The sequence below is a fragment of the Hyperoodon ampullatus genome, assembly GCF_949752795.1.
Source record: "Hyperoodon ampullatus genome assembly, chromosome: 7".
NCBI classification, from domain to species: Eukaryota; Metazoa; Chordata; class Mammalia; order Artiodactyla; family Ziphiidae; genus Hyperoodon; species Hyperoodon ampullatus.
In genome coordinates, this window is record NC_136920.1 from 64,208,604 (window position 1) to 64,236,509 (window position 27,906).

Genomic DNA, 27,906 nt, shown 5'->3' on the forward strand with positions numbered 1-27,906 from the left:
TCGTAGGGAGCTGCCGCTGCCGCCACAGCCCGCACTCCATGAGGAAGATGCTCGCCGCCGTCTCCCGCGTGTTGTCGGGCGTCGCCCAGAAGCCGGTGAGGTGGCGTGAGCGAGCCGGGGTGGGGCGCGAGTGGGCCCGAGGCCGGAGGACGCCAGAGGGCAGGACGAGCGGGCTGAGTGGGCCGGGCCTCGTGGAGCCGCGGGCCTTTGTCCTGCCTCCACGTCGTGCGCTCCGCTCCTGGCCGCGAGGGGAGCGGTGGCTCGGCCCTCGGGCGCCGACTGAGGGAGGGGGAGCTTTATAAGGTCCGCGTGAAGGTCAGGCGCGGCTCCCGGTGCCGGCCTGGTTGGTGCGCTCTGGAAGGGCCCGTTCGTTTACCTCAGACAGAAAAGGGGGTCTTGGGCTTCCTCGAGTCTCCAGTTGACCGCCTCTTCCCAGCCCACTCATTTTAAATCTTCCTCTTGACCGGGAATCCGGAGACAGAATGGCTCCATTCACACTTCAGTTTCACCAGTTACTAGCCCTGTGACCTTGAGTAAGAGGTTTTTGTTTTTTCTTAAAGATCCCCGTGCTCAGTTTCCTCATCTCTAAAATGGAGATGAGAGTACTTACCCCGTGGGGTTGTGTTTTTTTTTTTTTTTTTTTTTTTTAATGAGGATGAGAGACGGTGAGGCTTAAACGAGTGACAAATATGTAAACTTTTCCCGGTAGCGCCTGGTACATAGTAGGTGCTACCTGTGGTAAGCATTGTTATTATCATTTAGGATCTCTGTGGCCTTATTGATTCTCTGCATGGAAGATCTGTCCATTGATGTGAGTGGGGCGTTAAAGTCTCCTACTTGTACTGTATTCCGGTAAATTTCTCCCTTTATGTCTGTTAGTATTTGTTTTATGTATTTGGGTGCTCCTGTATTAGGTTCATATATGTTGACGGGTGTAAAATCCTCTTCTTGTGTTGATCCTTTTATCATTATATAGTGTTCTTTATCTTTCTTTATGCTATTTGTTTTAAAGTCTATTTTGTCTGATATAAGTATTGCAATCCCCGCTTTCTTGTCATTTTCCGTTTGCATTCCCTCACTTTCAATCTTTGTGTGTCCTTTGCCCTGAAGTGGGTCTCTTGTAGGCAGCATATTTTAGGCTCTTGGTGGTTTTTTTTTTTTTTTTTTTTCGGTACACGGGCCTCTCACTGTTGTGGCCTCTCCCATTGCGGAGCACAGGCTCCGGACGCGCAGGCTCAGCGGCCATGGCTCACGGGCCCAGCTGCTCCGCGGCATGTGGGGTCCTCCCGGACCGGGGCACGAACCTGTGTCCCCTGCATCGGCAGGCGGACTCTCAACCACTGCGCCATCAGGGAAGCCCGCTCTTGGTTTTTTTTTAATCCAGTCTGCCACTCTGTGTCTTTTGATTGGAGCATTACTGACATTTAAGGTAATTATTGATACGTATGTATTTATTGCCATTTTAAACCTTGTTTTCCAGTTTATTCTGTGTTTCTTCTTTGTTCCTTTTTATGGTTTGAGGATTTCCTTTTATTTTATGCCTGTGTTTTTCTTTCTGGTTTTTGTGAATCTCTTGTATGTTTTTGACTTGCAGTTGCCCTGTTTTTCAAGTATGTGAACCCCTTCCTGTATCTGTTTGCTTTAGACTGGTAGTCATATAGGCTCAAATGCATTCTAAAAAAACGAATCTACGTGTTGTCACTCTCCTTCCCCACATCTTATGATTTTGATGTCCTTTTGATTACATCTTCATGTTTATCCTTTTGCTGTTCCTTGTGTTTATCATCACTTTCACAAATAGGTTTTTTTGTTTTTGTTTTGATCTGTATAGTGGCTAATTTAAGTGATTTACTTTCCAATTGTGATTTCCTCCTTCCTATATCTTCTTTTCTATATAGAGAAGAACTTTGAGTGTTTCTTTTAGGGTAGGTTTAGTATTGCTGAATTCTTTTAGTTTTTGCGTGTCTGAGAAATTCTTTATTTCTTCTCCTATTCTAAATGATCATCTTGCTGGGTAGCGTATTCTAGGTTGCAGATTTTTCCCTTTCAGGACTTGAATATATTTTGCCACTCCCTTCTGGCCTGCAGCATTTCTGTAGAGAAATCAGCCGATAGCCTTATGAGGATTCCCTTGTAACTAACACTTTGTTTTTCACTTGCTGCCTTTAAAATCCTCTCTTTAACTTTTGCCATTTTATTATAACATGTCTTGGTGTAGGTCTGTTTGGTTCACCTTGTTGGGACCCTCTGTGCTTCCTGTTTCTGGATATCTGCTTCCTTCTTTAGGCTTGGGAAGTTTTCAGTCATAATTTCTTCAAGTACATTTTCAGTCTCCTTTTCTCTTTCTTCTCCTTCTGGAATCCCTATTATGCGTAGATTGGCACACTTTATATTATCCCATAGGTCTCTTATATTGCTTTCATTTTTTTTCATTAGCCTTTCTGTCTGCTGTTTTGATTGGGTAATTTCCACTATTCTACTTTCGAGGTCACTTATTCTTTCTTCTGCATTATTCATTCTGCTATTCATTGCCTTTAGCTCAGCTTTCGTCTCAGCAAATGAAGTTTCTAATTTTTCTTGGCTCCTCTTTCTAGTTTCTAGTTTCTTTTTACAGTACTCTGCATTTCTGTCGATAGCCTTTCTTAAGTCCTTCAGTATTTTCATTATCTCCTTTTTGAACTCGGTATCTACTAGACTGAAAAGGCCTGTTTCGTTGTTTGTTCCTTCAGGGGAATTTTCTTGGTCTTTTAACTGAGAGTGGTTCCTCAGCTTCTTCATTTTGCTTATATTTTTCTGACTCTCTGAATTTAGGAGAAACAGTTACCTACTGTAGTCTTGGAGGGCTACTTATATGCAGGTGCCTCCCTGCGTAGTTTGTGTGGGTTTAATATTTTTTTGGCATGAGGGCTGTTTTTGGTTTGGATTCTTGCCGTCTCTTTCCTCTGCGTGTGCTGGTCGTTATCCCCTTGATAGGGAATGTGCAGTTGCGTGGCCCGCGCGTGCTCCTGGGGAGGGTGGGGGCAGTGGTTGGTGCCCAGTCACGGGACCCTTGGCAGCTGCAGTGGTCTGCATCCGCCTCTGGAGTCCGAGATGGCAGTGGCGGCTCTAGTCCGCTCCCCGGAGCTCGTGTAGGTGGTGCCCTGCTGCCTGAGAGTGCACGGAGAAAGAAGCTCCTATGGCGGTCCCACCTCTCTCTTCATGCATCCCCCAACAATGGCCCCTTGCCTTTCTGGCGGGCCCGAGCTTCTTCCGGTATTCCCTCAGTTATGGTGCACCACACTCCAGCCCCCTCAGGCTGTCTGCACGTAGCCAACTCCAGTCCTCTCCCTGGGTCTGACCTCCGAAGCCCAAACCTCAGCACCCAGCCCTTGCCCAGCGCAGTGGAGGAGCGTCTCAAGCTGGGGAGTGCAAGGTCGTGGTACCAACCGTCTGTGTAGGTCTCTCTCCGCTTTGCTTTCCGCAAACCAGTTGCTGCACTCAACTCCAATGTTCCAAAGCTCCACCTCTGTCCTGGGTGATATCTCCACCAGTGAGGGCACTTCTCAGGGTGTGGAAACCTTTTCTTTTTCACAGCTCCCTCCCAGGGGCGCAGGTCCCGTCCTGATTACCTTCTCTCTTTTTTTTTCTTTTTTCTTTTTTCTTTTGTCCTACCCAGTTATGTGGAGATTTTCTTGCCCTCTTGGGTGTTTGAGGTCTTCTGCCAGAGCTCAGTAGATATTCTGTGAGAACCGTTCCACACGTAGATGTATTTTTGGTATATTGATATTTGTGGGAGAAGGTGAGCTCCACGTCCTAATCCTCCACCATCTTGATCCGAATCTCCCTCACATTTCTTTTTTTGTTTGTTTTGTTTTATTTTTATTTATTTATTTTATTTGTTTATTATTTTTGGCTGCGTTGGGTCTTCGTTGCTGCACGTGGGCTTTCTCCAGTTGCAGCGAGCGGGGGCTACTCTTCGTTGTGGTGCACGGGCTTCTCACTGCGGTGGCTTCTCTGGTTGCGGAGCACAGGCTCTAGGTGCGTGGGCTTCAGTAGCTGTGGCACACTGGCTCAGTAGTTGTGGCTCGTGGTCTCTAGAGCACAGGCTCAGTAGTTGTGGCGCATGGGCTTAGTTTCTCGCGGCATGTGGGATCTTCCCGGACCAGGCTCGAACCCGTGTCCCCTGCACTGGCAGGCAGATTCCTAACCACTGCGCCACCAGGGAAGCCCCGAAGCTCAGGTTCTTGATGTCTCATCGCAGAAAGAATTCAGTGAGAGACAAAGTGATAGGCAAGAAGTGGATTTATTTAGAGAGAAACACACTCCACAGAGTGTGGGCCATCTCAGAAGGTGAGAAAGGCCCCTCCTCACACTTCTGATATGACTTTTAGCTTAACTTTCGCTTAATGTGGCTCCTTTCACCCATTATATCAGTGAATCTTACTGTTTTTGAGATTCACAGTAATGAAATGGGAGAAAGTATCTAAGTAGCTTTCTGACAGTCAAAATCTTTGACCTTACCTTCTTGCTCTTTATTATGTAGAACTGTCATTCTTTCTTGCTGGGAATTTAGGATGGAGAAAGAGAATTTTTCCTTTTCTCGGTTACTGTTGCTTGACTGGTTTGGTCGTTAGTTTTCAGTCTCCAAGATGCACTTTCTGTAGTTGTATCTGGAAATTTATTTTGCAAGACAAGATATATATTTTTAGCCCCACAAAACAAAGTAACTGTCAAAAATAACATATCCGGGCTGCCCTGGTGGCACAGTGGTTGAGAGTCCGCCTGCCGATGCAGGGGACACGGGTTCGTGCCCCGGTCCGGGAAGATCCCACATGCCACGGAGCGGCTGAGCCCTTGAGCCATGGCCGCTGAGCCTGCGCGTCCGGAGCCTGTGCTCCACAACAGGAGAGGCCACAACAGTGAGAGGCCCGTGTACCGCAAAAAAAAAAAAAAAAAACAAAAAACATATCCATTTCATGATTGCCAAACATAACCTTTTGTTTGTCACCTCATACTTGTCAACTTTACTTCTTCCCAAATTTCTCAATTTTCTTCACTTATTCTTAGATGTATTGGACTCTCTCAATCTTTAACTTAACTGAAGCATTTGTCTCTAGCATTTCAACTTTTTTTCTCCAGCAATGTCATGGTTTTTGTTGGCTTTATTGGATAATGGTATATTGATGGGTGAAGAGATCACTAGGTAATAGCTTTCTGCCTATTGGCTTGTACACTTAGCAGATCAACCTTACCCCTTCTCACCAAGATCAAGTCCATTGCTACAAGTTGGATGGTAAGGTAACACACTGTATGAACATATCAAAAGTACTTTTTGTGGGATCTGAAGAACGTTCTTCAAGTCTGCATGAGAAGAAGTCATATTGGTTTACATATGTGTGACGTGGCAGAATGTGGCTAAAGTAGTACAGTCCTCCTAACTGATTAAATGTTTGTGGTCTAACCTGGACCTTAGCCATCACACAGAGTACTGTTGCTGTGAGCAGAGTGAAAAGGAAACATTTCTGGCAGCTTTTTACCTGCTTCCCCCCCACCAAGCAGTGACAGCCACCTGAACATCAACAAGGGAGCACTGGGGATTTCCCTGGCAGTTCAATGGTTAAGACTCTGCGCTTCCAATGCAGGGGGCGCAGGTTTGATCCCTGGTCGGGGAACTAAGATCCCACATGCTGTGCGGCGTGGCCAAAAAAAAAAGAAGGGAGCACTGGGACTCTTCGGCGGCCGTGTGGGTTTGAGGAGGCAGCTCGTGGGGGTGAGGTGCTTAAGGTGAGGTGACACAGACCTTGGAGCCAGATTTGCTGGGTTTGTACCCCAGCCCCAACAGTTAAGTGCTCTATGGCTTTGGGCAACTCAGGTAGCATGAATCTCATCAGCACAGAGAGAAAGCTTCACTGAAAACTCATTGCAGGTCCCACCCCCTCAACTCAGATGGCAACAGTGCAGTCAGAGGCCTGCCCTTCTAAGCCTCAGAATAGGAATTCTGTAGCAATAGGAATTGAGGTTAAAACACAGATGCCACTAATCTGCACACCAAATGGCATGAGTCAATGACACCAGCTCCGAGATCTGTTTTGAGCCCAAGCAATGGTCCAAGTTGCACATAGGTCACTTTGCTTGATCTAACAACAGATCAACCTCAGAAAGAGGCATTTTTGTCAGAATTTCACCCACTGAAAAAACAGCTGGCTAATCTGGTTTTTTCCCAGTAATAAATGAGAAGCATTTATTTTTTTTAATTTTTGAATTTTATTTTATTTATTTTTTTATACAGCAGGTTCTTATTAGTCATCAGTTTTATACATATCAGTGTATACATGTGAATCCCAATCGCCCAATTCATCACACCACCATCCCCACCCCACTGCGGCTTTCCCCCCTTGGTATTCATAACGTTTGTTCTCTACATCTGTGTCTCAACTTCTGCCCTGCAAACCGGTTCATCTGTACCATTTTTCTAGGTTCCACATACATGCGTTAATATACGATATTTGTTTTTCTCTTTCTGACTTACTTCACTCTGTATGACAGTCTCTAGATCCATCCACGTCTCAACAAATGACCCAATTTCATTCCTTTTTATGGCTGAGTAATATTCCATTGTATATATGTACCACAACTTTATCCATTCATCTGTTGATGGGCATTTAGGTTGCTTCCATGACCTGGCTATTGTAAATAGTGCTGCAGTGAACACTGGGGTGCATGTGTGTTTTTGAATTATGGTTTCCTCTGGGTATATGCCCAGTAGTGGGATTGCTGGATCATATGGTAATTCTGTTTTTAGTTTGTTTTTTTTTTGCGCAGTACGTGGGCCTCTCACTGTTGTGGCCTCTCCCGTTGCGGAGCACAGGCTCCGGACGCGCAGGCTCAGCGGCCATGGCTCACGGGCCCAGCCGCTCTGCGGCATGTGGGATCTTCCCGGACCGGGGCATGAACCCGTGTCCCCTGCATCGGCAGGCGGACTCTCAACCACTGCGCCACCAGGGGAGCCCTATTTTTAGTTTTTTAAGGATCCTCCATACTGTTTTCCATAGCGCCTGTATCAATTTACATTCCCACCAACAGTGCAAGAGGGTTCCCTTTTCTCCACACCCTCTCCAGCATTTGTTGTTTGTAGATTTTCTGATGATGCCCATTCTAACTGGTGTGAGGTGATACCTCATTGTAGTTTTGATTTGCATTTCTCTAATAATTAGTGATGTTGAGCAGCTTTTCATGTGCTTCTTGGCCATCTGTATGTCTTCTATGGAGAAATGTCTGTTAGGTCTTCTGCCCATTTTTGGATTGGGTTGTTTGTTTCTTTAATATTGAGCTGCATGAACTTTTTATATATTTTGGAGATTAATCCTTTGTCTGTTGATTCATTTGCAAATATTTTCACCCATTCTCAGGGTTGTCTTTTCATCTTGTTTATGGTTTTCTTGGCTGTGCAAAAGCTTGGAAGTTTCATTAGGTCCCATTTGTTTATTTTTGGTTTTATTTCCATTACTCTAGGAGGTGGATCAAAAAAGATCTTGCTGTGATTTATGTCAGAGAGTGTTCTTCCTATGTTTTCCTCTAAGAGTTTTATAGTGTCTGGTCTTACGTTTAGGTCTCGAATCCATTTTGACTTTATTTTTGTGTATGGTGTTAGGGAGTGTTCTGATTTCATTCTTCTACATGTAGCAGTCCAGTTTTCCCAGCACCACTTATCGAAGAGACTGTCTTTTCTCCATTGTGTATCCTTGCCTCCTTTGTCGTAGATTAGTTGACCATAGGTGCGTGGGTTTATCTCTGGGCTTTCTATCTTGTTCCATTGATCTATGTTTCTGTTTTTGTGCCAGTACCATATTGTCTTGATTACTGTAGCTTTGTAGTATAGTGTGAAGTCAGGGAGTCTGATTCCTCAAGCTCCGTTTTTTTCCCTCAGGACTGCTTTGGCTGTTTGGGGTCTTTAGTGTCTCCATACAAATTTTAAGATTTTTTGTTCTAGCTCTGTAAGAAATGCCATTGGTAATTTGATAGGAATTGCATTGAATCTGTAGATTGCTTTGGGTAGTATAGTCATTTTCACAATATTGATTCTTCCAATCCAAGAACATGGTATATCTCTCCATCTGTTGGTGTCATCCTTAATTTCTTTCATCATTGTCTTATAGTTTTCTGCATACAGGTCTTTTGTCTCCCTAGGTAGGTTTATTCCTAAGTATTTTCTTCCTTTTGTTGCAATGGTAAATGGGAGTGTCTCCTTAATTTCTCTTTCATATTTTTCATCATTAGTGTATAGGAATGCAAGAGATTGCTGTGCATTAATTTTGTATCCTGCAACTTTACCGAATTCATTGATTAGCTCTAGTAGTTTTCTGGTAGCATCTTTAGGATTCTCTATGTATAGTATCATGTCATCTGCAGACAGTGACAGTTTTACTTCTTCTTTTCCAGTTTGTATTCATTTTCTTTTTTTTTTCTTCTCTGATTGCTGTGGCTAGGACTTCCAAAACTATGTTGAATAATGGTGGTGAGAGTGGACATCCTTGTCTTGTTCCTGATCTTAGAGGAAATGCTTTCAGTTTCTCACCATTGAGAATGATGTTTGCTGTGGGTTTGTTGTATATGGCCTTTATTATGTTGAGGTAGGTTACTTCTATGCCCACTTTCTGGAGAGAGATTTTTATCAAAAATGGGTGTTGAATTTTGTCAAAAGCTTTTTCTGCATCTATTGAGATGATCATATGGTTTTTATTCTTCAATTTGTCAATGTGGTGTATCACATTGATTGATTTGCATATATTGAAGAATCCTTGCATCCCTGGGATAAATCCCACTTGATCATGGTGTATGATCCTTTTAATGTGTTGTTGGATTCTGTTTGCTAATATTTTGTTGAGGATTTTTGCATCTATATTCATCAGTGATATTGGTCTGTAATTTTCTTTTTTTGTAGTATCTTTGTCTGGTTTTGGTATCAGGGTGATGGTGGCCTCATAGAATGAGTTTGGGAGTGTTCCTTCCTCCGCAATGTTTTCGAAGAGTTTGAGAAGGATGGGTGTTAGCTCTTCTCTGAATGTTTGATAGAATTCGCCTGTAAAGCCATCTGGTCCTGGACTTTTGTTTGTTGGAAGATTTTTAATCACAGTTTCAATTTCATTACTTGTGATTGGTCTGTTCATATTTTCTGTTCCTTCCTGGTTCAGTCTTGGAAGGTTATACCTTTCTAAGAATTTGTCCATTTCTTCCAGGTTGTCCATTTTATTGGCATAGAGTTGCTTGTTATAGTCTCTTAGGATGCTTTGTATTTCTGCCGTGTCTGTTGTAACTTCTCCTTTTTCATTTCTAATTTTATTGATTTGAGTCCTCTCCCTCTTTTTCTTGATGAGTCTGGCTAATGGTTTATCAATGTTGTTTATCTTCTCAGAGAAGTCCTCTCCCTCTTTTTCTTGATGAGTCTGGCTAATGGTTTATCAATGTTGTTTATCTTCTCAGAGAACCAGCTTTTAGTTTTATTGATCTTTGCTATTGTTTTCTTTGTCTCTATTTCATTTATTTCTGCTCTGATCTTTATGATTTCTTTCCTTCTGCTAACTTTGGGTTTTGTTTGTTCTTCTTTCTCTAGTTCCTGTAGGTGTAAGGTTAGATGGTTTATTTGAGATTTTTCTTGTTTCTTGAGCTAAGCTTGTATAGCTATAAACTTCCCTTTTAGAACTGCTTTTGCTGCATCCCATAGGTTTTGGATCGCCGTGTTTTCATTGTCATTTGTCTCTAGGTATTTTTTGATTTCCTCTTTGATTTCTTCAGTGATCTCTTGGTTATTTAGTAACGTCTTGTTTAGCCTCCATGTGTTTGTGTTTTTTACGCTTTTTTCCCTGTAATTCATTTCTAATCTCATAGCGTTGTGGTCAGAAAAGATGCTTGATATGATTTCAATTTTCTTAAATTTACTGAAGCTTGATTTGTGACCCAGGATGTGATCTATCCTGGAGAATGTTCTGTGCGCACTTGAGAAGAAAGTGTAATCTGCTGTCTTGGGATGGAATGTCCTATAAATATCAATTAAATCTATTTGGTCTGTTGTTTCATTTAAAGCTTCTGTTTCCTTATTTATTTTCATTTTGGATGATCTGTCCATTGGTGTGAGGTGTTAAAGTCCCCCACTATTATTGTGTTCCTGTCGATTTCCTCTTTTATAGCTGTGAGCAGTTGCCTTATGTATTGAGGTGCTCCTATGTTGGGTGCATGTATATTTATAATTGTTATATCTTCTTCTTGGATTGATCCCTTGATCATTATGTAGTGTCCTTCCTTGTTTCTTGTAATATTATTTTAAAGTCTATTTTATCTGATATGAATATTGCTACTCCAGCTTTCTTTTGATTTCCATTTGCATGGAATGTCTTTTTCCATCCCCTCACTTTCAGTCTGTATGTGTCCCTATGTGTGAATTGAGTCTCCTGTAGACGGCATATATATGGGTCTTGTTTTTGTATCCATTCAGCAAGCCTGTGTCTTTTGGTTGGAGCATTTAATCCATTCACATTTAAGGTAATTATTGATCTGTATGTTCCTATGACCATTTTCTTAATTGTTTTGGGTTTTTTTTTTTTTTAATATAGAAGAATTCCTGTTTACTTTATTTTCATTTATTTATTTATTTATTTAAGATGTTGGGGGTAGGCGTTTATTAATTAATTTATTTATTTTTGCTGTGTTGGGTCTTCGTTTCTGTGCGAGGGCTTCCTCCAGTTGTGGCAAGCAGGGGCCACTCTTCATCGCAGTGCGTGGGCCTCTCACTATCGCGGCCTCTCTTGTTGCGGAGCACAGGCTCCAGACGCGCAGGCTCAGTAGTTGTGGCTCACGGGCCTAGTTGCTCCGCGGCATGTGGGATCCTCCCAGCCCAGGGCTCGAACCTGTGTCCCCTGCATTAGCAGGCAGATTCTCAACCACTGCGCCACCAGGGAAGCCCCCTGGGTTTGTTTTTGTAGGTCCTTTTCTTCTCTTGTGTTTCCCAGTTAGAGAAGTTCCTTTAGCATTTGTTGTAGAGCTTGTTTGGTGGTGCTGAATTCTCTTAGCTTTTGCTTGTCTGTAAAGCTTTTGATTTCTCCATTGAATCTGAATGAGATCCTTGCTAGGTAGAGTAATCTTGGTTGTAGGTTCTTCCCTTTCATTACTTTAAGTGTATCATGCCACTCCTTTCTGGCTTGTAGAGTTTCTGCTGAGAAATCATCTGTTAACCTTATGGGAGTTCCCTTGTATGTTATTTGTCGTTTTTCCCTTGCTGCTTTCAATAATTTTTGTGTTTAATTTTTGCCAGTTTGATTACTGTGTGTCTCAGCGTGTTTCTCCTTGGGTTTATCCTGTATGAGACTCTCTGCACTTCCTGGACTTGGGTGGCTATTTCCTTTCCCATGTTAAGGAGGTTTTTGACTATAATCTCTTCAAATATTTACTCTGGTTCTTTCTCTCTCTTCTCCTCCTGGGACCCTTATAATGCGAATGTTGTCATGTTTCATGTTGTCCCAGAGCTCTCTTAAGCTGTCTTCATTTCTTTTCATTCTTTTTTCTTTATTCTGTTCTGCAGCAGTGAATTCCACCATTCTGTCTTCCAGGTCACTTATCCGTTCTTCTGCCTCACTTATTCTGCTATTGATTCTTTCTAGTGTAGTCTTCATTTCAGTTATTGTACTGTTCATCTGTTTGTTTGTTCTTTTACTTTTCTAGGTCTTTGTTAAACGTTTCTTGCATCTTCTCGATCTTTGCCTCCATTCTTTTTCCGAGGTCCTGGATCATCTTCACTATCATTATTCTGAATTCTTTTTCTGGAAGGTTGCCTATCTCCACTTCATTTAGTTGTTTTTCTGGGGTTTTATGTTGTTCCGTCATCTGGTATATAGCCCTCTGCCTTTTCATCTTGTCTGTCTTTCTGTGAATGTGGTTTTTGTTCCACAGGCTGCAGGATTGTAGTTGTTCTTGCTTCTGCTGTCTGCCCTCTTGAGAAGCATTTATTATTTCAAAAAAAAAAAAAAAGAAGGGAGTTATAGAGAACATCTTCCTTCTGGTGCTGTTCAAATCATAAAACATTCCTCAGATCTTTTGTTTTTTTAAGTCAAGGAGTGCTAAGTATCTTTTCTTTTTGGGGGGGGGGGGTTTTTTTTTTTGTGGTACGCGGGCCTCTCACCGCTGCGGCCTCCCCCGCCGCGGAGCACAGGCTCCGGACACTCCGTCCGGCCCAGCGGCCACGGCTCACGGGCCCAGCCACCCCACAGAACGTGGGATCCTCCCAGACTGGGGAACGAACCCACATTCCCTGCATCGGCAGGTGGACTCCCAACCACTGTGCCACCAGGGAAGCCCTAAGTATCTTTTCTTTTGTACATTTCTCACTAAGGTGTCTATCTCATGCTTTGTGTAGTTTAAAATGTTTTTCTTTTAGTACCGTTTCATAGAGAAGTGAATTGCCTGAAATAGGAGTTGAATCCTAGTTTTCTTTGAAGAATAATTCTGAAAGTAAAGCATTAGCTTGCTCAACGTATGTGGTTATGACTAAGAATAGCGTAAACATACCCCACAGATTATCTAGTCTCTTCAGTTTGGCCATTAACTTCATTATATTTTCACTGTAATTTCTTTGAAAACAAAGGGACTAAATAGACGGGTTTCTGCAGTTTGCCTTTAGATGGGGGTACAATCATGTTTCATTGGCCAAAGCATGGATTCATTTTGGAGGACAAGATCCCAACACAGTGAACAGAATGGAAGATAAGCCCATGAATGTGTTAGGGCTCTTAGAGTTCTAGGACTGCATCCTGATAACTGATTAATAAGAATAATAACTCAAAAATAACCGACAATAAAAAGCACTAATATACTTGTATATTTTGATTTTTCAAGGCAAGCAGAGTGCTGGTGGCATCCCGGAATTTTGCAAATGATGCTACATTTGAAATTAAGGTAAGAGGTGTTTTGCTTCGTGTTAAATTTTTTTCCACAGGTACACTTTGATATATAGTTTTACCTTTGCAGTAGAGCATTTTGATATTCATGCTTTTCACCATTTTATTCCAAATGTTCTAGAATCGAAGATTCAGAGAAGTTAGCCAAAATTAGAATTTACTCCTTTTATGTAGCAGGTTTTTGGTAGTTTGGAGCAGGAGAGGAAGCTAAAAAAATTAAAGACCTACTCTAAGACTTAAAATGTGATTTGGTAACATGTTTGAACAAGAAGATTCTTAGAATGCTTCTTTGAAAGTTTGTCTTTCAACCTATAACTCAGTTGATTTCTAGGGGTTTTCAGTGAAAGTCATCTTAGAAAGATTTCCTTCCTCCAAAACCCCATCTCATTGCACAGTGAGTTTTATGAAGGAATCAGAAGCAGTATGCAGCATTTCTGATGTGCTCGTGTGCTGGTTTTCAAGTTCAGTATTTGCTGGTTTTCGATTTAAATATTTCGAGTTAGATCTTAGAATGGGTTGGCAGTGTTTACATTGTAGTGACTGAGAGATAACTGTCTGATTCCATTTCAGAAATGTGATCTTCACCGGCTGGAAGAGGGCCCTCCTGTCACTACGGTGCTCACCAGGGAGGATGGGCTCAAATACTACAGAATGATGCAGACTGTTCGTCGAATGGAGTTAAAAGCAGATCAGCTATATAAACAGAAAATTATTCGTGGTTTCTGTCACTTGTGTGATGGTCAGGTGGGTGGTAGTTTTGTAATCAAACTGTGTTACTTAGGAATTGAAGTATGGTGTGTGTTTATTGGCTTTTACCCTGCCTTATCTGTCTGAAGGATTTGAGGCTGGTATTTTAGAATAAAAATGAGAATGCTGAGACCTGCTAGGAAGCTTATGCTAAAGAATTTACTCATGTATCATATTGCTGACTTCCTGTGCCATTACAGCATTATGATCACCTGTACTGAGTATACTTTTGGGGGAAGGGTTTTTGTTTTGTTTTTTGTTTTGTAGGTTTAGGGCAAGGTTTACAAAATCAGATGCCTACCAGGGACCAGTTAGGTAGAATACATGAGTGAAGGCTGCCAGCTGTATGAAGAATCAAGAATGGTGACAGGGACTAGTGGTGAAGTGGAGCAGACAGGCCCCACCCGCAGGGGTAGTCATAACTGGCTGGTCGTCCAGCCAGTTGGTGCCATGTGGAAATATGGGGCTAATGCTTCCTGTTGCTGATGTCTTCGAGAGAAGACAGACGTCTCCATTTTCATGTGAAATTCCCCAATATTTTAATGTTCACATTTGATTCAGGATTTTTACAAATCACCATACAGGCTTAAAAGAAACAACGTATCTATGGATTGCCAGTTTATGGCTCTGGCTTGGGCCTTACCCTCTACTCTGTTTCTGGTGAAAAATAGAGGCACTTGTTATTAATGAAGAGCTCTACTGGGCCAAATGTTTCATAATAGTCTAGGGAACCTTTTAACTAGAGATGTGTACTGTACTGACTCATTGCTGCTTCTTCCTTGAATGCAGGAAGCTTGTTGTGTGGGCCTGGAGGCCGGCATAAACCCCACAGACCATCTGATCACAGCGTATCGGGCTCATGGCTTTACGTTTACTCGTGGGCTTTCTGTCCGAGCAATTCTCGCAGAGCTTACAGGTTTGCTATTAATTTACCAAAAGGGGAAATTAAGTTTTCAGATCACCTGTTAAGATGCTAACTGTTTATAAGTTAACACTGAAACCTTTTTGAGGGTTTAAAAAAAAAAAAAAAAAAAAGCTGAAACCAAAAAAACCTCTCCCTTTTGGTGCTCTGGTACCTCTATTGTGCTTTTGGGTAAACTGACCATTTTTGAGGTTATCTGGCCTCTCAGGTAAAAGGTCATCTCTATAAAATCAGAATAGTGTTTATCACTCAAGCATGCCAATAGAAATCTAGCAGAGAAAGTAAATTGACTATAAGTATTTCATTGGGTAGAAATTAAATTCTAGGAATCTTCTCAACAGTCCCTTTGTCCCCCTTGACTCTTATACCAGTGTAGGAGAAATCAGGTGTTTGTAACTGGACAAAAAAAAAAAAAAAGAAGTCTAGGGGGGCTTCCCTGGTGGCGCAGTGGTTGCGAGTCCGCCTGCTGATGCAGGGGACGCGGGTTCGTGCCCCGGTCTGGGAAGATCCCACATACCGCGGAGTGGCTGGGCCCGTGAGCCATGGCCGCTGAGCCTGCGCGTCCGGAGCCTGTGCTCCGCAACGGGAGAGGCCACAGCAGTGAGAAGCCCGCGTACCGCAAAAAAAAAAAAAAAAAAAAAAAAAAAAAAAAAAAAAAGTCTAGGGTACCACACTAACATCTGAAGAAAACTCAGTGATTAGAGAGCTGAAAAAGTTGGAAAGGTCAAGGACATGGGACTGGTCTGACCTTCATTATAAAAGGGCCAGGAGACGGGGAGGACTTGTCTATGTATTTGCATAGAGGGACAGGTGCTTATGTAGTTGAATCGGTTTCTGAGTTCTAATGGTTGAGCCTCTACGTAAATACTCAGGGTGTGTTTTTGTTTGTTTTATATATTTGGTTTTTGATGTGTCATGTTTGTGTGGTGCCACTTCTAGGACGAAGAGGAGGTTGTGCTAAAGGAAAAGGAGGATCAATGCATATGTACGCCAAGAACTTCTACGGGGGCAATGGCATCGTTGGAGCTCAGGTAGTTGAGAACTAGGATTGTATGATTTTCTGGATTTGGCCCTGGCCCACATCTGTGCAATGTTTTGTACCCCAGAGAACTTCCCTCTGAAGTACTTCAGTACTTGGGGGACACGGTGTGCTTTAAATGACCTCTTGCTTCATACTCTATCATTTGATCATTTAATAAATAGATTTGGACAGTGATTTAAAATGTTTCCTGTTAGGTATTTGTTATGTTTTATAAGTAAGCAAGAGCCTCTAGCAGTAGAACTATACCTTTGCCGTTTAATTGGTATTTAATTGCTTTGTCACATCCTCTTGGGCACACCTCTCTCCCTGCTGTAGACAGTGCTGGCACTGGTACCAGGCCAGGAGAAGCAGGTGGTCAGGATCTTAAGGGCCTAGTTTGAATCTAAAGCCAGCTTCTGTGGTTATGCCATCCTCCTTGTTCTCATCAGTTAGTAGATAATGAACAAGTAACAGTAGAAGATCATATCTAGATTGTTCGGTTTACTTTCTAATATATTAAGGTTCTAGCATCTGGGTTATTTTGTTTGTTTTTGGTATTTTTTTTAATCCTTGGTTTCTTTTTTTGGCCTTTTAGGATTAGCAGTTGAATCTCTGAATGCATAAATGTTATTGCTAAATGGTTGACATAGAATACGATAGTAGTTATTTGTGTTACTTTGCCAGTTTGTTTATAATATTGGGGGTAGGGTAAGCAGAGACAGGGTTGGGGTAGGGACAGTGTCATTTCTATCTCACATTCTGGTCAGAGTTAACATTCAGAGCATTAACTTCTTCCCTCACGGATTTCTGTGGTTCCTTTCTTGGTTGTCCTTATTTAATACTAGGTGCCCCTGGGAGCTGGGATTGCTCTGGCCTGTAAGTATAACGGAAAAGATGAAATCTGTTTGACTTTGTATGGTGATGGCGCTGCTAATCAGGTGAGTATGTGTCTCTTAACTTTCCAATAATGATTACAGTTTTATGTCCAAAGTGTTGAATATTCATAGTTCAGTTTGTGGCGAAGTAGTACATTGCTTACTAGTTAAAATGGCCATTTACATGGCAAGCTAAAATTTGGTTTTGTGGCCACATTAGAGATTTACCTCCTGGCATTGTTTCACGAGCACTTTATATAGGTGTACTCCTAAGAGTACGCTCACCTTTGCTCTACCTCAGTGCTCCACAGACTCTGTGGGGAAGGACTGATGTACATTTTAATCCTTGGCAAACCAGTTCTTAAACCAGTACTGTAATGTACAGATTCATTCTCCTGAATGCCAAGGCACTGTCAGACCCCTCATAGTTTCTGAGCCCTGACTCTTTTTGCTCTTCTCTCGTGGTCTGAGTTAATCACCAGTCCGTGGCTGACACCCTGCGAGGCCCTGCTCTGGATGCTGATTCTCAGACACTGGTTCACTCTGGTTATCCAGAGGGTCTCATAGAATTTATAATGAAGCACAAAACTAGGCAGCTGTAGTACATTCTTACATGTCGATCTTTTTCCATTGTATTCTCCACTGCTGCCTTGGCCCTACAGAAGCAAGTAGTAGTACTTGGTTTGTCACTTCCTTAGCGGCAAAAGAGGTGATGGGTTTGCTGTGCCGTGCCCGCCCCCCCCCCCCCCAAGTGCACACACTCCTTTGCTTCAGAAGCTTAGTTGTGGGTGAGGCGTTTCATCCTATGAAAGCTTTCTCTGCTGGGTAGAGCAGCAGCTGTTGTGGATGATGAAGTCTAGAGAAAAACAGCAAAATGAAACCACTTGAACTTTTATACATACTTCCAGGGTCAGATATTCGAAGCTTACAATATGGCGGCTTTGTGGAAATTGCCTTGTATTTTCATCTGTGAGAATAACCGCTATGGGATGGGAACATCTGTGGAGAGAGCAGCAGCCAGCACTGATTACTACAAGAGAGGCGACTTCATTCCTGGGCTGAGGGTAAGGACACCTGTTGTAGAGCTGGAGCTACATCCTCAGGGCCTGATGCCTGGGCACTAGAGAGATCAAAGAGTTCTGTTTTCTTAGTGGATTAACAGGTCATGTAAGATGAAGATGGTTTTGGGCAGTTGGATTTATGCTCTGCCCCTTTCCTTTTTATTTTTAAAATTTCATTGAGGGCTTCCCTGGTGGCGCACTGGTTGAGAGTCCGCCTGCCGATGCAGGGGACACGGGTTCGTGTCCCGGTCCAGGAGGATCCCACATGCTGTGGAGCGTCTGGGCCCGTGAGCCATGGCCGCTGAGCCTGCGCATCTGGAGCCTGCGCTCCGCAACGGGAGAGGCCACAGCAGTGAGAGGCCCGCGTACTGCAAAAGAAAGAAAAAAAAATTTATTGAAGTATAGTTAATTTACAATGTTGTGTTTAATCTTTCCCATTTTATTAATAGGTAGATGGAATGGATATCCTGTGTGTCCGGGAGGCCACAAGATTTGCAGCTGCCTATTGTAGATCTGGAAAGGTAAGATTTTTCTTGTAGGCCTCTAGGCTGGAGATTTCTAATGACATTTATCTGTCTTAAAGTTAAAAGAATGCCCCCTGTGTCTGTTGTAGCAATTTAGCAGTAGCTGCTAATTGAGGTGTAAAAGATAGAAGCAGGGTCCAGTTAAGCGAATCAGGTCCCTTCATAAATAACATGGTCTTGATAGCTCACGTCTTGGGAAACATTCCATGTTAGCCCCATTTGGGGTAAATCTTTCCTTCCAGTGCTCCCTCAGCATTCTGCCTCTGTCTTCATTGTGACAATCTGTTTTACCTTTTGGTTTGGTTAATTATGTGCTTCTAACTCCCACCACCCCATCAATCATAAGCCCCTTGAGTGAACAGACTGGGGACTCCTGCAGTGCCCTGCACAGAACTTTGCAAAATAGGCATCCAGTATAAGTTTGTCTTCTATAAATTAAATAATATGTTTAAATTATGTAGTCTTAGTCTTGCTGTTTCAGTCCTAAGAATCTTGACCCTTCCAGTTATAGCAGTGGAGGGAGAAGGGAACAGTGAGATTGGCCTAAAAAGAGGCTTACATGCCATCCGAGCTGGTGGAAAGATGTTCTTCTCCCTAAATCAGTGTTCCACAGCCCAGAAAGCAGGCCCCTGAGGTACCTTTCAGTGACTTCCCCCACGTACGTGTTTGGGCAGTAGTGCAAATAAGATTTGGCTGGCAGGGATGAAAATGGAAGAGAGGGTGAATGAAGAGGGGAGGGAGCTGTAGAACGGTTGAACAAGAAAACAATGAGATGACTGAGATGGCAGGTTGGTGGCAGTGGGTTCAGTGGTCTGCATCAGGACTCTGAGGCTAGGGGTCCACGCCCTGGGTGGCGGGTATCATCCCCCTCTCTCCCAGTTCCTGAAAGAATATGTAGCGTCCAACAGTATGTGGAAACAGGATCAGTAGTTTGTAGTGTGTTGACTTTCTCAGCCAGACCAAAGCCTGATCTTGGAATTAGGGGAGGGTCTGGAAAAACCCCTTTAAAATCACCATCCCCTTAGCCTAACCAGCCGTGCTTCCAAATGGCTACGGGATGATGAACAATCAACAGGTGACAGTTATTGAGAGATGATCTGTCAGGCAATGTGCTAAGCACTTAGGTATTACCTTTTTTTAATCGGCGCAACTTTGAGCTGGGTTAATTACTGTTTTGTAGATGAGGAAACTGAGGTATGTAGCTACTATACAGTACAGCCAGAACTGAAACCCAAGCACTTGGATTCCATCCCCCGCCCTCTTTTAACTACTACACCAAACTGCCCAAGGATCCTAGATCCACCCCATCCCCTCTGTTCAAAGTTGTCTTCTAAAAGGGGGCTGGGGCTTCCCTGGTGGCGCAGTGGTTGAGAGTCCGCCTGCTGATGGAGGGGACACGGGTTCGTGCCCCGGTGTGGGAAGATCCCACATGCCGCTGAGCGACTAAGCCTGTGTGCCATGGCCACTGAGCCTGCGCATCCAGAGGCTGTGCTTCGCAACGGGAGAGGCCACAACAGTGAGAGGCCCGCGTACTGCAAAAAAAAATAAAAGGGGGCTGGTGTAGCATGAGCAAGCTACCTCGTGGTAGCCGGGCTCTCCCAGTCGCAGGATCAGCACCTGCCCCCTTTGTTACACACTAGCCACATCTCTGTCAAGCAGGATTGGTTGCTGTCCCCTACGAAACACTGCATGAAATGGGTGTCGTAGAAATTCACCTATCCAGCCTCTCTTCATGTGTGCTGGGAAGTGGAGAAGGACGAGAGGACTAGAGGTTTGCTTTTCATCTTATGTTAAGGTTTATGTTAGTTTTTCTCTAGCCTTGAGCAGAATGCTTATAGATGATTTCTCCTGTGACTGGGGGGTGGGGTGGGTGGAAAGACTAGCATATTGACCCTGAAGATTAGGCTTTTCTTCATTAAATCTATGCTGTGCTTAAACAATTATATATCAAATGCAATTCTGGTGAAATAGAACCTAGTCACATTACATAAAGAATTGTCCGCCTTTTTGATTCAAAATATGCTGCAGGGGGTGGCTTTTATTAATAAGTTCCTGTTAAAAATAAGGAGGATGTAGAGTCTGTCATACAGAGTGAAGTAAGTCAGAAAGAGAAAGACAAATACCGTATGCTAACACATATATATGGAATTAAAAAAAAAAAAATGTCATGAAGAACCTAGGGGTAAAACGGGAATAAAGACACAGACCTACTTGAGAATGGACTTGAGGATATGGGGAAGGGGAAGGGTAAGCTGTGACAAAGGGAAAGAGAGGCATGGAGATATATACACTACCAAACGTAAGGTAGATAGATAGTGGGAAGCAGCCGCAGAGCACAGGGAGATCAGCTCGGTGCTTTGTGACCGCCTGGAGGGGTGGGATGGGGAGGGTGGGAGGGAGGGAGATGCATGAGGGAAGGGATGTGGGAACAGATGTATATGTATGACTGATTCACTTTGTTATAAAGCAGAAACTAATAAAAATAAATAAATAAATAAATAAATAAATAAATAAATAAATAAATAAATAAATAAATAAGGAGGATGAAACATGCAATAAATAGGTAATAGAAATGAGAAGAGATAGTCAACTAAGAAGAAATTCTTAACAACTCAGATCTGATGAAGGTATTTGATCCTGAAAGGACGTACCTTTGAGGCTGTGGCCGTTGTTTCACCTAACCTCCACTGGGTTCTGTTTTAGGGGCCCATACTGATGGAGCTGCAGACTTACCGTTACCATGGACACAGCATGAGTGATCCTGGAGTCAGGTATGGTCATGGGAAAACTGAGTGTGGTGTCCTTAGTGGATGGGCTTTGAATGGTGCTACCTGGATGAAAAAGCAAAGCATTTCAGTGTTTGTTTGCTTTTGAAGCCAGACACCAGTTGGCTTCATGCATTGATTTAGTAGTTAGTCTGAGCCTGTAAGCCATGTCTTCCAATAAATTGGTTCCAATATAGAAAGCATTCTGAAAATTCCTAGTTATCTAGTGTGTGTACATGCTAGTTAGCATGAGCACCAATAAGAAAACAACTGCAGAGAGGAATTGTTGCATAATACAGGACTGATGGTAGAGTAGTATACTTGGGAGCATTTACCTTTTGTAGGCATTACCCTAGATTCTCTCATGGCATATTCCTCTTCTGGCTGGTATGGAGCAAGACCAAGTAGTAGCACATGGGATATTCCATATGTTGAAATAAATGAGTCAAAAAAAAAAAGTTTTGTCACCTCGTAACGCTGGCAGGTAATGCTGCAGTCCCGGAGTGTGGCATAATTAAGAGTAGATTTAGTCAAAGTAAGCCGTAATAAGTCTTTGAGTGCAGAATGAAGGTCTAAGGGAAAATGTTACGAAGAGCAACTTACATGGAAGAAAGCACTTGGTGTAATTCTGTTCTTTTTTTTTTTTTGTGGTATGCGGGCCTCTCACTGCTGTGGCCTCCTCCATTGCGGAGCACAGGCTCCGGACGCGCAGGCTCAGCGGCCATGGCTCACGGGCCCAGCCGCTCCGCGGCATGTGGGATCCTCCCGGACCGGGGCACGAACCCGTGTCCCCTGCATCGGCAGGCGGACTCCCAACCACTGCGCCACCAGGGAAGCCCGTAATTCTGTTCTTAAAAACATGGTAGAGGGGCTTCCCTGGTGGCGCAGTGGTTGAGAGTCCACCTGCCGATGCAGGGGACACGGGTTCGTGCCCCGGTCCGGGAAGATCCCACATGCCGCGGAGCGGCTGGGCCGGTGAGCCATGGCCGCTGAGCCTGCGCTTCCGGAGCCTATGCTCCGCAACGGGAGAGGCCACAGCAGTGAGAGGCCTGCGTACAGCAAAACAAAACAAAACATGGTAGAGCCTTTCTTTGCTTTTAGTGTTATTTCAAATGCTGTAGGACAAGGGTCAATTGTACAATCAAAAATCGGAAAACCACCTCTCCAAGTTTTTGCCAGCCACACTGCTCTGTGGTCTTAAGGGAGAAAGGCAAGGCACATTTTTTTCGTGCTTAGCCTTCTGCTGCCTCAAAGGTTATAGCTGTCACCACAGAAAACCATCTCCCCTGCCTCCACCACTACCTTCATGCCCTACCTCTAGATCAAAGCAGCAAATAGAAACTTGGCCCCTGTTGTCAGAATGCCAGAGAAGCCAGGTGAATTGCCATTGTAGAGTTTTCTATAAAGACAGAGCAGCTCTTCCTTACAGAATGGTAGGATGAGTTCTTGTATTTTGAAAGTATGTAATTCTGCCCTTCCTACGATGACATAAGTACTGATGTGCTCCTTCATCTCAGAAACAGACTGCTGTGTTTCCCAGGCTGTCTTTGCTGCGCCGGCACTGTTCTTATCTACTTGTAACTGTTTCCCTCCCTCTAGTTACCGTACACGAGAAGAAATTCAGGAAGTTAGAAGTAAGAGTGACCCTATCATGCTTCTCAAGGATAGGATGGTGAACAGCAATCTTGCCAGTGTTGAAGAACTAAAGGTACAGTGACTCTTGATGGTTTAAAAGTCTGCCTTTGAAGGTTGGCTCTCCTTTTTGAGCAGTTTTTCTCTACACAAGAAGCTGCCACTCCTAGGTAATAAACTAGGTAAGTAAATGGGAAAGTACACATTGTATTGGGTTGGCCATGTCCGAACGAACTTTTTGGCCAAAGCAATATTTTTCACGGGACATTAAACTCCACCGTCATAGTCCTTCTTTCCTAAAACTATACTGTAGATTTTTAATTCGTAAATGTTCCCTCGCCAGGGTATATGTCTTAAATGTTGGTATCTGTCCTCCAGAATCCTCCTTCGTGGATCGTCGTGTCATTTTTAAAATAACATTTTCAATAATAATAGGTATACTTCCAGTACCAGTAGAAGAGTTAACTAGCAACAGGTTCCCAGTAGAACAAGTTGGTACCTAAGCTGCTGTCTATTCAAAACATCTCTTGAACTGTAATCTGATTGATTTTTAGGAAATTGATGTTGAAGTGAGGAAAGAAATTGAGGATGCTTCCCAGTTTGCTACAGCTGATCCTGAACCACCTTTGGAAGAACTCGGCTATCACATCTACTGCAGCGATCCGCCTTTTGAAGTCCGGGGTGCAAACCAGTGGATCAAGTTTAAGTCCATCAGCTAATGCGAGATGGTTACACCTTCAGTGGGCTATTCGGCAGCAACTGTAAGGAATGCTTTGGGTTCTCAACTGTGTTAAGGAGGAAGAAAACCCATAGAAAGAAAGTGTAGATTTAGATAGATAGTGTAATTGCATGTGGTTTGTACAGTGTTGCATTAAAAGATATAATGTCTTTTAATGTTATAGCTTAAGGATAGTATGGATCTTATAAAGGTTATTTAGTTATGTAGGTTGAAAATAGGTAATAAGAGTTTGCTTAACCCTCCTTCAAATTACTTCTTTAAAATAGTTCTATTTGGTTTAGTTGTATACTAGTTTAACAAATACTTTCTTAGTTACTAAAAGGAAAACAATTCCTTATATGCCTGTCCAACTCTGCCACCTTTTTGTGGGGCGAGATCATGGTCCTGTCCCTCCCAGTGCCCAGCAGCTTACCTGGTGTACCCTAGCGTGCACACACGCCCCCATTCGTGTGCATGTCGGTGCTGAAGCCTGTTCACACTGAACCATCATTTCTCTCCTTAATAAAACACAATATTTATTATAACCAGGCAGGGGTGGAAGGACAATTCGATTTTTAAATAAGACTACTTCATTTTAAAGGCCAAATAACTTAGTTTTCTCCATTTATACATTCAGTATAAATATGAAGCTATTTTCTTAATAGTTTTCTATTTACATTCATATCAAACATTAAATACAAGGCATATTCTTATCAATTTTATCTTTTTTTTTTTTTTTTTTAGTTTCTGCTTTATAACAAAGTGAATCAGTCATATATATACATCTGTTCCCCCATCCCTTCCCTCTTGCGTCTCCCTCCCTCCCACCCTCCCTATCCCACCCCTCCAGGCGGTCACAAAGCACCGAGCTGATCTCCCTGTGCTATGCGGCTGCTTCCCACTATCTATCTACCTTACGTTTGGTACTTTATATATGTCCATGCCTCTCTTTCGCTTTGTCACAGCTTACCCTTCCCCCTCCCCATATCCTCAAGTCCATTCTCAAGTAGGTCTGTGTCTTTATTCCTGTTTTACCCCTAGGTTCTTCATGACATTTTTTTTCTTAAATTCCATATATATGTGTTAGCATACAGTATTTGTCTTTCTCTTTCTGAGTTACTTCACTCTGTATGACAGACTCTAGGTCTATCCACCTCATTACAAATAGCTCAGTTTCGTTTCTTTTTATGGCTAATATTCCATTGTATATATGTGCCACATCTTCTTTATCCATTCATGCAATGATGGACACTTAGGTTGTTTCCATCTCCGGGCTATTGTGAATAGAGCTGCAATGAACATTTTGGTGCATGTCTCTTTTTGAATTATGGTTTTCTCAGCAATTTTATCTTTTTTGAATTTTAAGTGCAATTCCAGTTAATAGTAATGTATGGAATGTATAATCTAAAACAGTGATTCCCAGCCTTTTTGTTACTTTCAACACCTGTTGTTTCACCTTTCCAGCAACTATTTTTCCATTGAAGTAAATTTAAATTCATTTCTAAGGGCTTCCCTGGTGGCGCAATGGTTGAGAGTCCGCCTGCCGATGCAGGGGACACGGGTTCATGCCCCGGTCCGGGAAGATCCCACATGCCGCGGAGCGGCTGGGCCTGCGAGCCATGGCCACGGAGCCTGTGCTCCGCAACGGGAGAGGCCACAACAGTGAAAGGCCCGCGTACCGCCAAAAAAAAAAATTCATTTTTAAGGATTCCCTAATACTCTGGGATGTCAAGAGCAGGTTTTACAATCACTGTTTTCACAATACACTACTGCGAACACTTACCCAAGACTGCGCTAAACGCTTCACGGGGCTTGGTCTCACAGACACTACTCAGGACAGATGTGTTACCCTCGTATCACTCAGGGCAAAAGGTGCCTTCCTGCTGTGTCCAACAGCAGCTAAGGCATCTCTATCCTACAAGGGCAGGCGTGTCTGTAGGAGCTGTGTGTGTGTCAGCCATTCGCAGTCAGGTGCTGGCTGCTGTCTCATTACTAATTCTACTGAGATGGAAGATAACAATATTGACCCTGGAAAGGAATAACCTTTGAACCCATATATAACATTTTATGAATTTGGTGATTATAAACCTTACCAGAAACACATTTTAAAAAGTGCTAAGTACTACTATCAACTTTCACATTTGTCATTTTTTCAAAACTTAAAGTTTTGCCACCACTACCACTTAATTAAAACTCTGGGCCTTTCTAAAAAGAAATGATTATATCTGCCTAAAATTAAACTTCAGAGATCCCTAGGGGTGTATACAACTTTTCTTCCAAAATAGGTACGCCTGACACCGTTTGTCCCTGTTAAATTTTAGCATTCCCAATGACCACTGGACAACAAGGCATCATTTGGAACCAGTACCGACTAGTTTGCTAAGCCCACTGACGACGTGGTTCCCCAGCGCAAATGGGAATCTTTGTTCATTTAACAAATATTTTTTGAACACCTACTGTGTGCCTGGAAATCAACAAAAGAGCCCAACTCTTGTGGGAACCTCACAGCAGTGTCAGGGTCCGCTGTCTGGGAAGGCGGTTCACTAATTCCTGCCTAGGGATCATGACAAAACACAAGGGAGAGATTCAAAGAGGACAGGGCAGACTTCCTTGGGGTCAGGGTTATGGGATACCTGTCCATCGACACAGTGCTAACTGGCCCCCAACTCAGCTACTTCGGCAGGGGCGGGCCGCAGATGTCCCCCCAAGTTGCTGGGCCCACACACCATGTCAGGGAACCCATCTCCGTAAAGAGAAAACTCCAAGATCTGCTGCCTTTAGTACGGCTTGTGGCAAGGCACTCTACGTCTCTGACTCGTAGCATTAAAACGGAGGCATCCTTCTAGTCCCCCAGTTGAAGCTGAGGATATCTCCTTGTGCGGTTCCTTGGGGGTAAAGATGCTTTTCTGAGACCTGGGTGAGGCACTCGACCACTGAGTTGACCGGCTGGTCCGGGTCATTGTCCCACCCCTGCCCACCTGTTGGTCTCCTGCCTGAACTTGCTCAGCTGGAGGCTCAAATGCTGCTGGTGGAGCTGCTGGGGCTGGGCCTCCTGGGCAACTGCTGAAACGGGCCCGCTCCACCCACACGCCGCCTGCGCCCCGCTCCCGCGTGGGTCTGCCGGGACATAGTCCTCTTCCGCCTCATCCGTGTCCTTATCCACTCCTTCGGTCTCTGAGGCAGCCTCAAAGTGGGCTTGGAGCTCTGTGGAATCACGGAAGAAAAGGACCACGGTTCAACAAGGCCAGGGCTTGGTGTAGCTTATGTCCCGGGCCAGCAAACATGGCTGTTCAGAGGCCGGCCAGGCCAACACGACACTCCATCAGGGGACTGCTGACTTTATAAAACGGAGGGGAGACTATTTCAGTTAGCTCTGCAGTGAAAAGATGGTCCCCACCACGTCACAGATAAGGAAACAGACTTCAAAGTGTTAGTTAGCCAAGGGCAGTTTTAAAAAGGGACAAGCGGGCTTCCACCCAGGCCCGTGTTTTTACTACAAACACTTTCTTGCTTGGACTGGGGAATAATGAAGTCCTGGGGTTTAACAAGCCACTCCCAGAAGCTGAGCCTGGGCAGAGTGCATTCAGGGGAGCAGGCAGAGGATGACAGGGAGGGAGCAAAGTAATGAGAGGAAGTGGCAGTGTTAACCGAAGTGCTGCATAGCCTCCCTTCCTAGGGAGAAGGCACCGCGGAAGGAGAATCAACTTGGGTATTAAGCTGCTCTAACATTTCAAAAATAGAGCCTATAAAAGCCAAAGATTTCTGTAGCTGCCACATGATGATTCTGAGAGAGGAGACTGAGCCGTTAAATCGTCAACCAACTAGGAGGCGTTGCTGAGCACACAAGATGACGCACTAGGATCCAGGCCATCAGGCTCAGTGCTCCTTTGAGATCCTGAGTTTAGTCTACCTGCGGTGCGTGCTCCTCAGTTATGCCTGGGGGCATGTAAAAATACATCACCAGGAGATGTTCTGAGAATCCCAGAATCTTGGCCCTAAAGGGGTCTGTGACATCATTTACTTAATTGCAGGGACATACATACCCAAGATGGGAAAGGGAAAGCAACAACTGGTGAATACAGAGGACCTGTCTGACCTTTTCCATAGCCACCTGAAGTTGACCTTGACCGAAAAGAGGGCCCTTACCTGGGATGAGGATGGTGACTGCAGCCTGCACCGTTCGACGGATGATGTCCATCGCAAACATCCAGTGGGGCCTAATTAAGTGGTTCCTCAAAATTTTATTTACCTACAAATCACAAAAATCCAGATTTCTGGTCCATTGTACTTTTAAGAAATAGTTCTTACTAATTCGAATTTGCTTCTACTCTGAGATAAAGGGTTAACCATGCTGCCCTGAGTTTCTACCTGACTTATGTTTCTTCTGGACTGAGTCTTCCTTTAAGCTGACCCCAAGTCACACGGGGGTCTAGGGGACAGGTACAGAGACCGGAGCTACTGCATGGGCCTCTTCATTGTTTATTCAATGAACATTTATGAAGCATCTATGAAACCTCAAGCTCTGTGTTGGGGACTTGAGACACAAAGCTAAACCAGACATGATCTTGGGCCTGGAGCAACTCACACCTGTTCGGGCAGACACATAAGCTTAAACCCCACACCTACCCAGCTGGCAGATGCCACTCGTTCCCAAATCCTATACTCCTGCTCTCCGTGGCCATAATGCAATCATACCAGTCACTTGTACACACATATTC

The 27,906-nt window shown here is 43.7% G+C and overlaps 1 protein-coding gene across 1 annotated transcript; it reads left to right on the forward strand.

Annotated features, from left to right (window-relative positions):
- On the forward strand, positions 1-27,539 carry LOC307056097 (pyruvate dehydrogenase E1 component subunit alpha, somatic form, mitochondrial). The gene is made up of 12 exons (XM_079708571.1): positions 1-95; positions 12,862-12,921; positions 13,494-13,667; positions 14,460-14,586; positions 15,532-15,623; positions 16,459-16,551; positions 17,397-17,552; positions 17,999-18,070; positions 20,777-20,844; positions 22,438-22,546; positions 23,025-23,231; positions 27,220-27,539. The coding sequence occupies exons 1-11, from the start codon at positions 39-41 to the stop codon at positions 23,187-23,189; spliced, it is 1,173 nt and encodes a 390-aa protein (XP_079564697.1). The 5' UTR covers positions 1-38; the 3' UTR covers positions 23,190-23,231; positions 27,220-27,539.
- Positions 27,540-27,906: the final 367 nt, after the last annotated feature.

Coding starts and splice junctions, on each gene's coding strand:
- LOC307056097 (XM_079708571.1), top strand. CDS start 39: ATGAGGAAGATGCTCGCCGCCGTCTCCCGCGTGTTGTCGGGCGTCGCC. Junction 96..12,861: donor CGGGCGTCGCCCAGAAGCCG/GTGAGGTGGCGT, acceptor TGATTTTTCAAG/GCAAGCAGAGTGCTGGTGGC. Junction 18,071..20,776: donor CCTATTGTAGATCTGGAAAG/GTAAGATTTTTC, acceptor GTTCTGTTTTAG/GGGCCCATACTGATGGAGCT.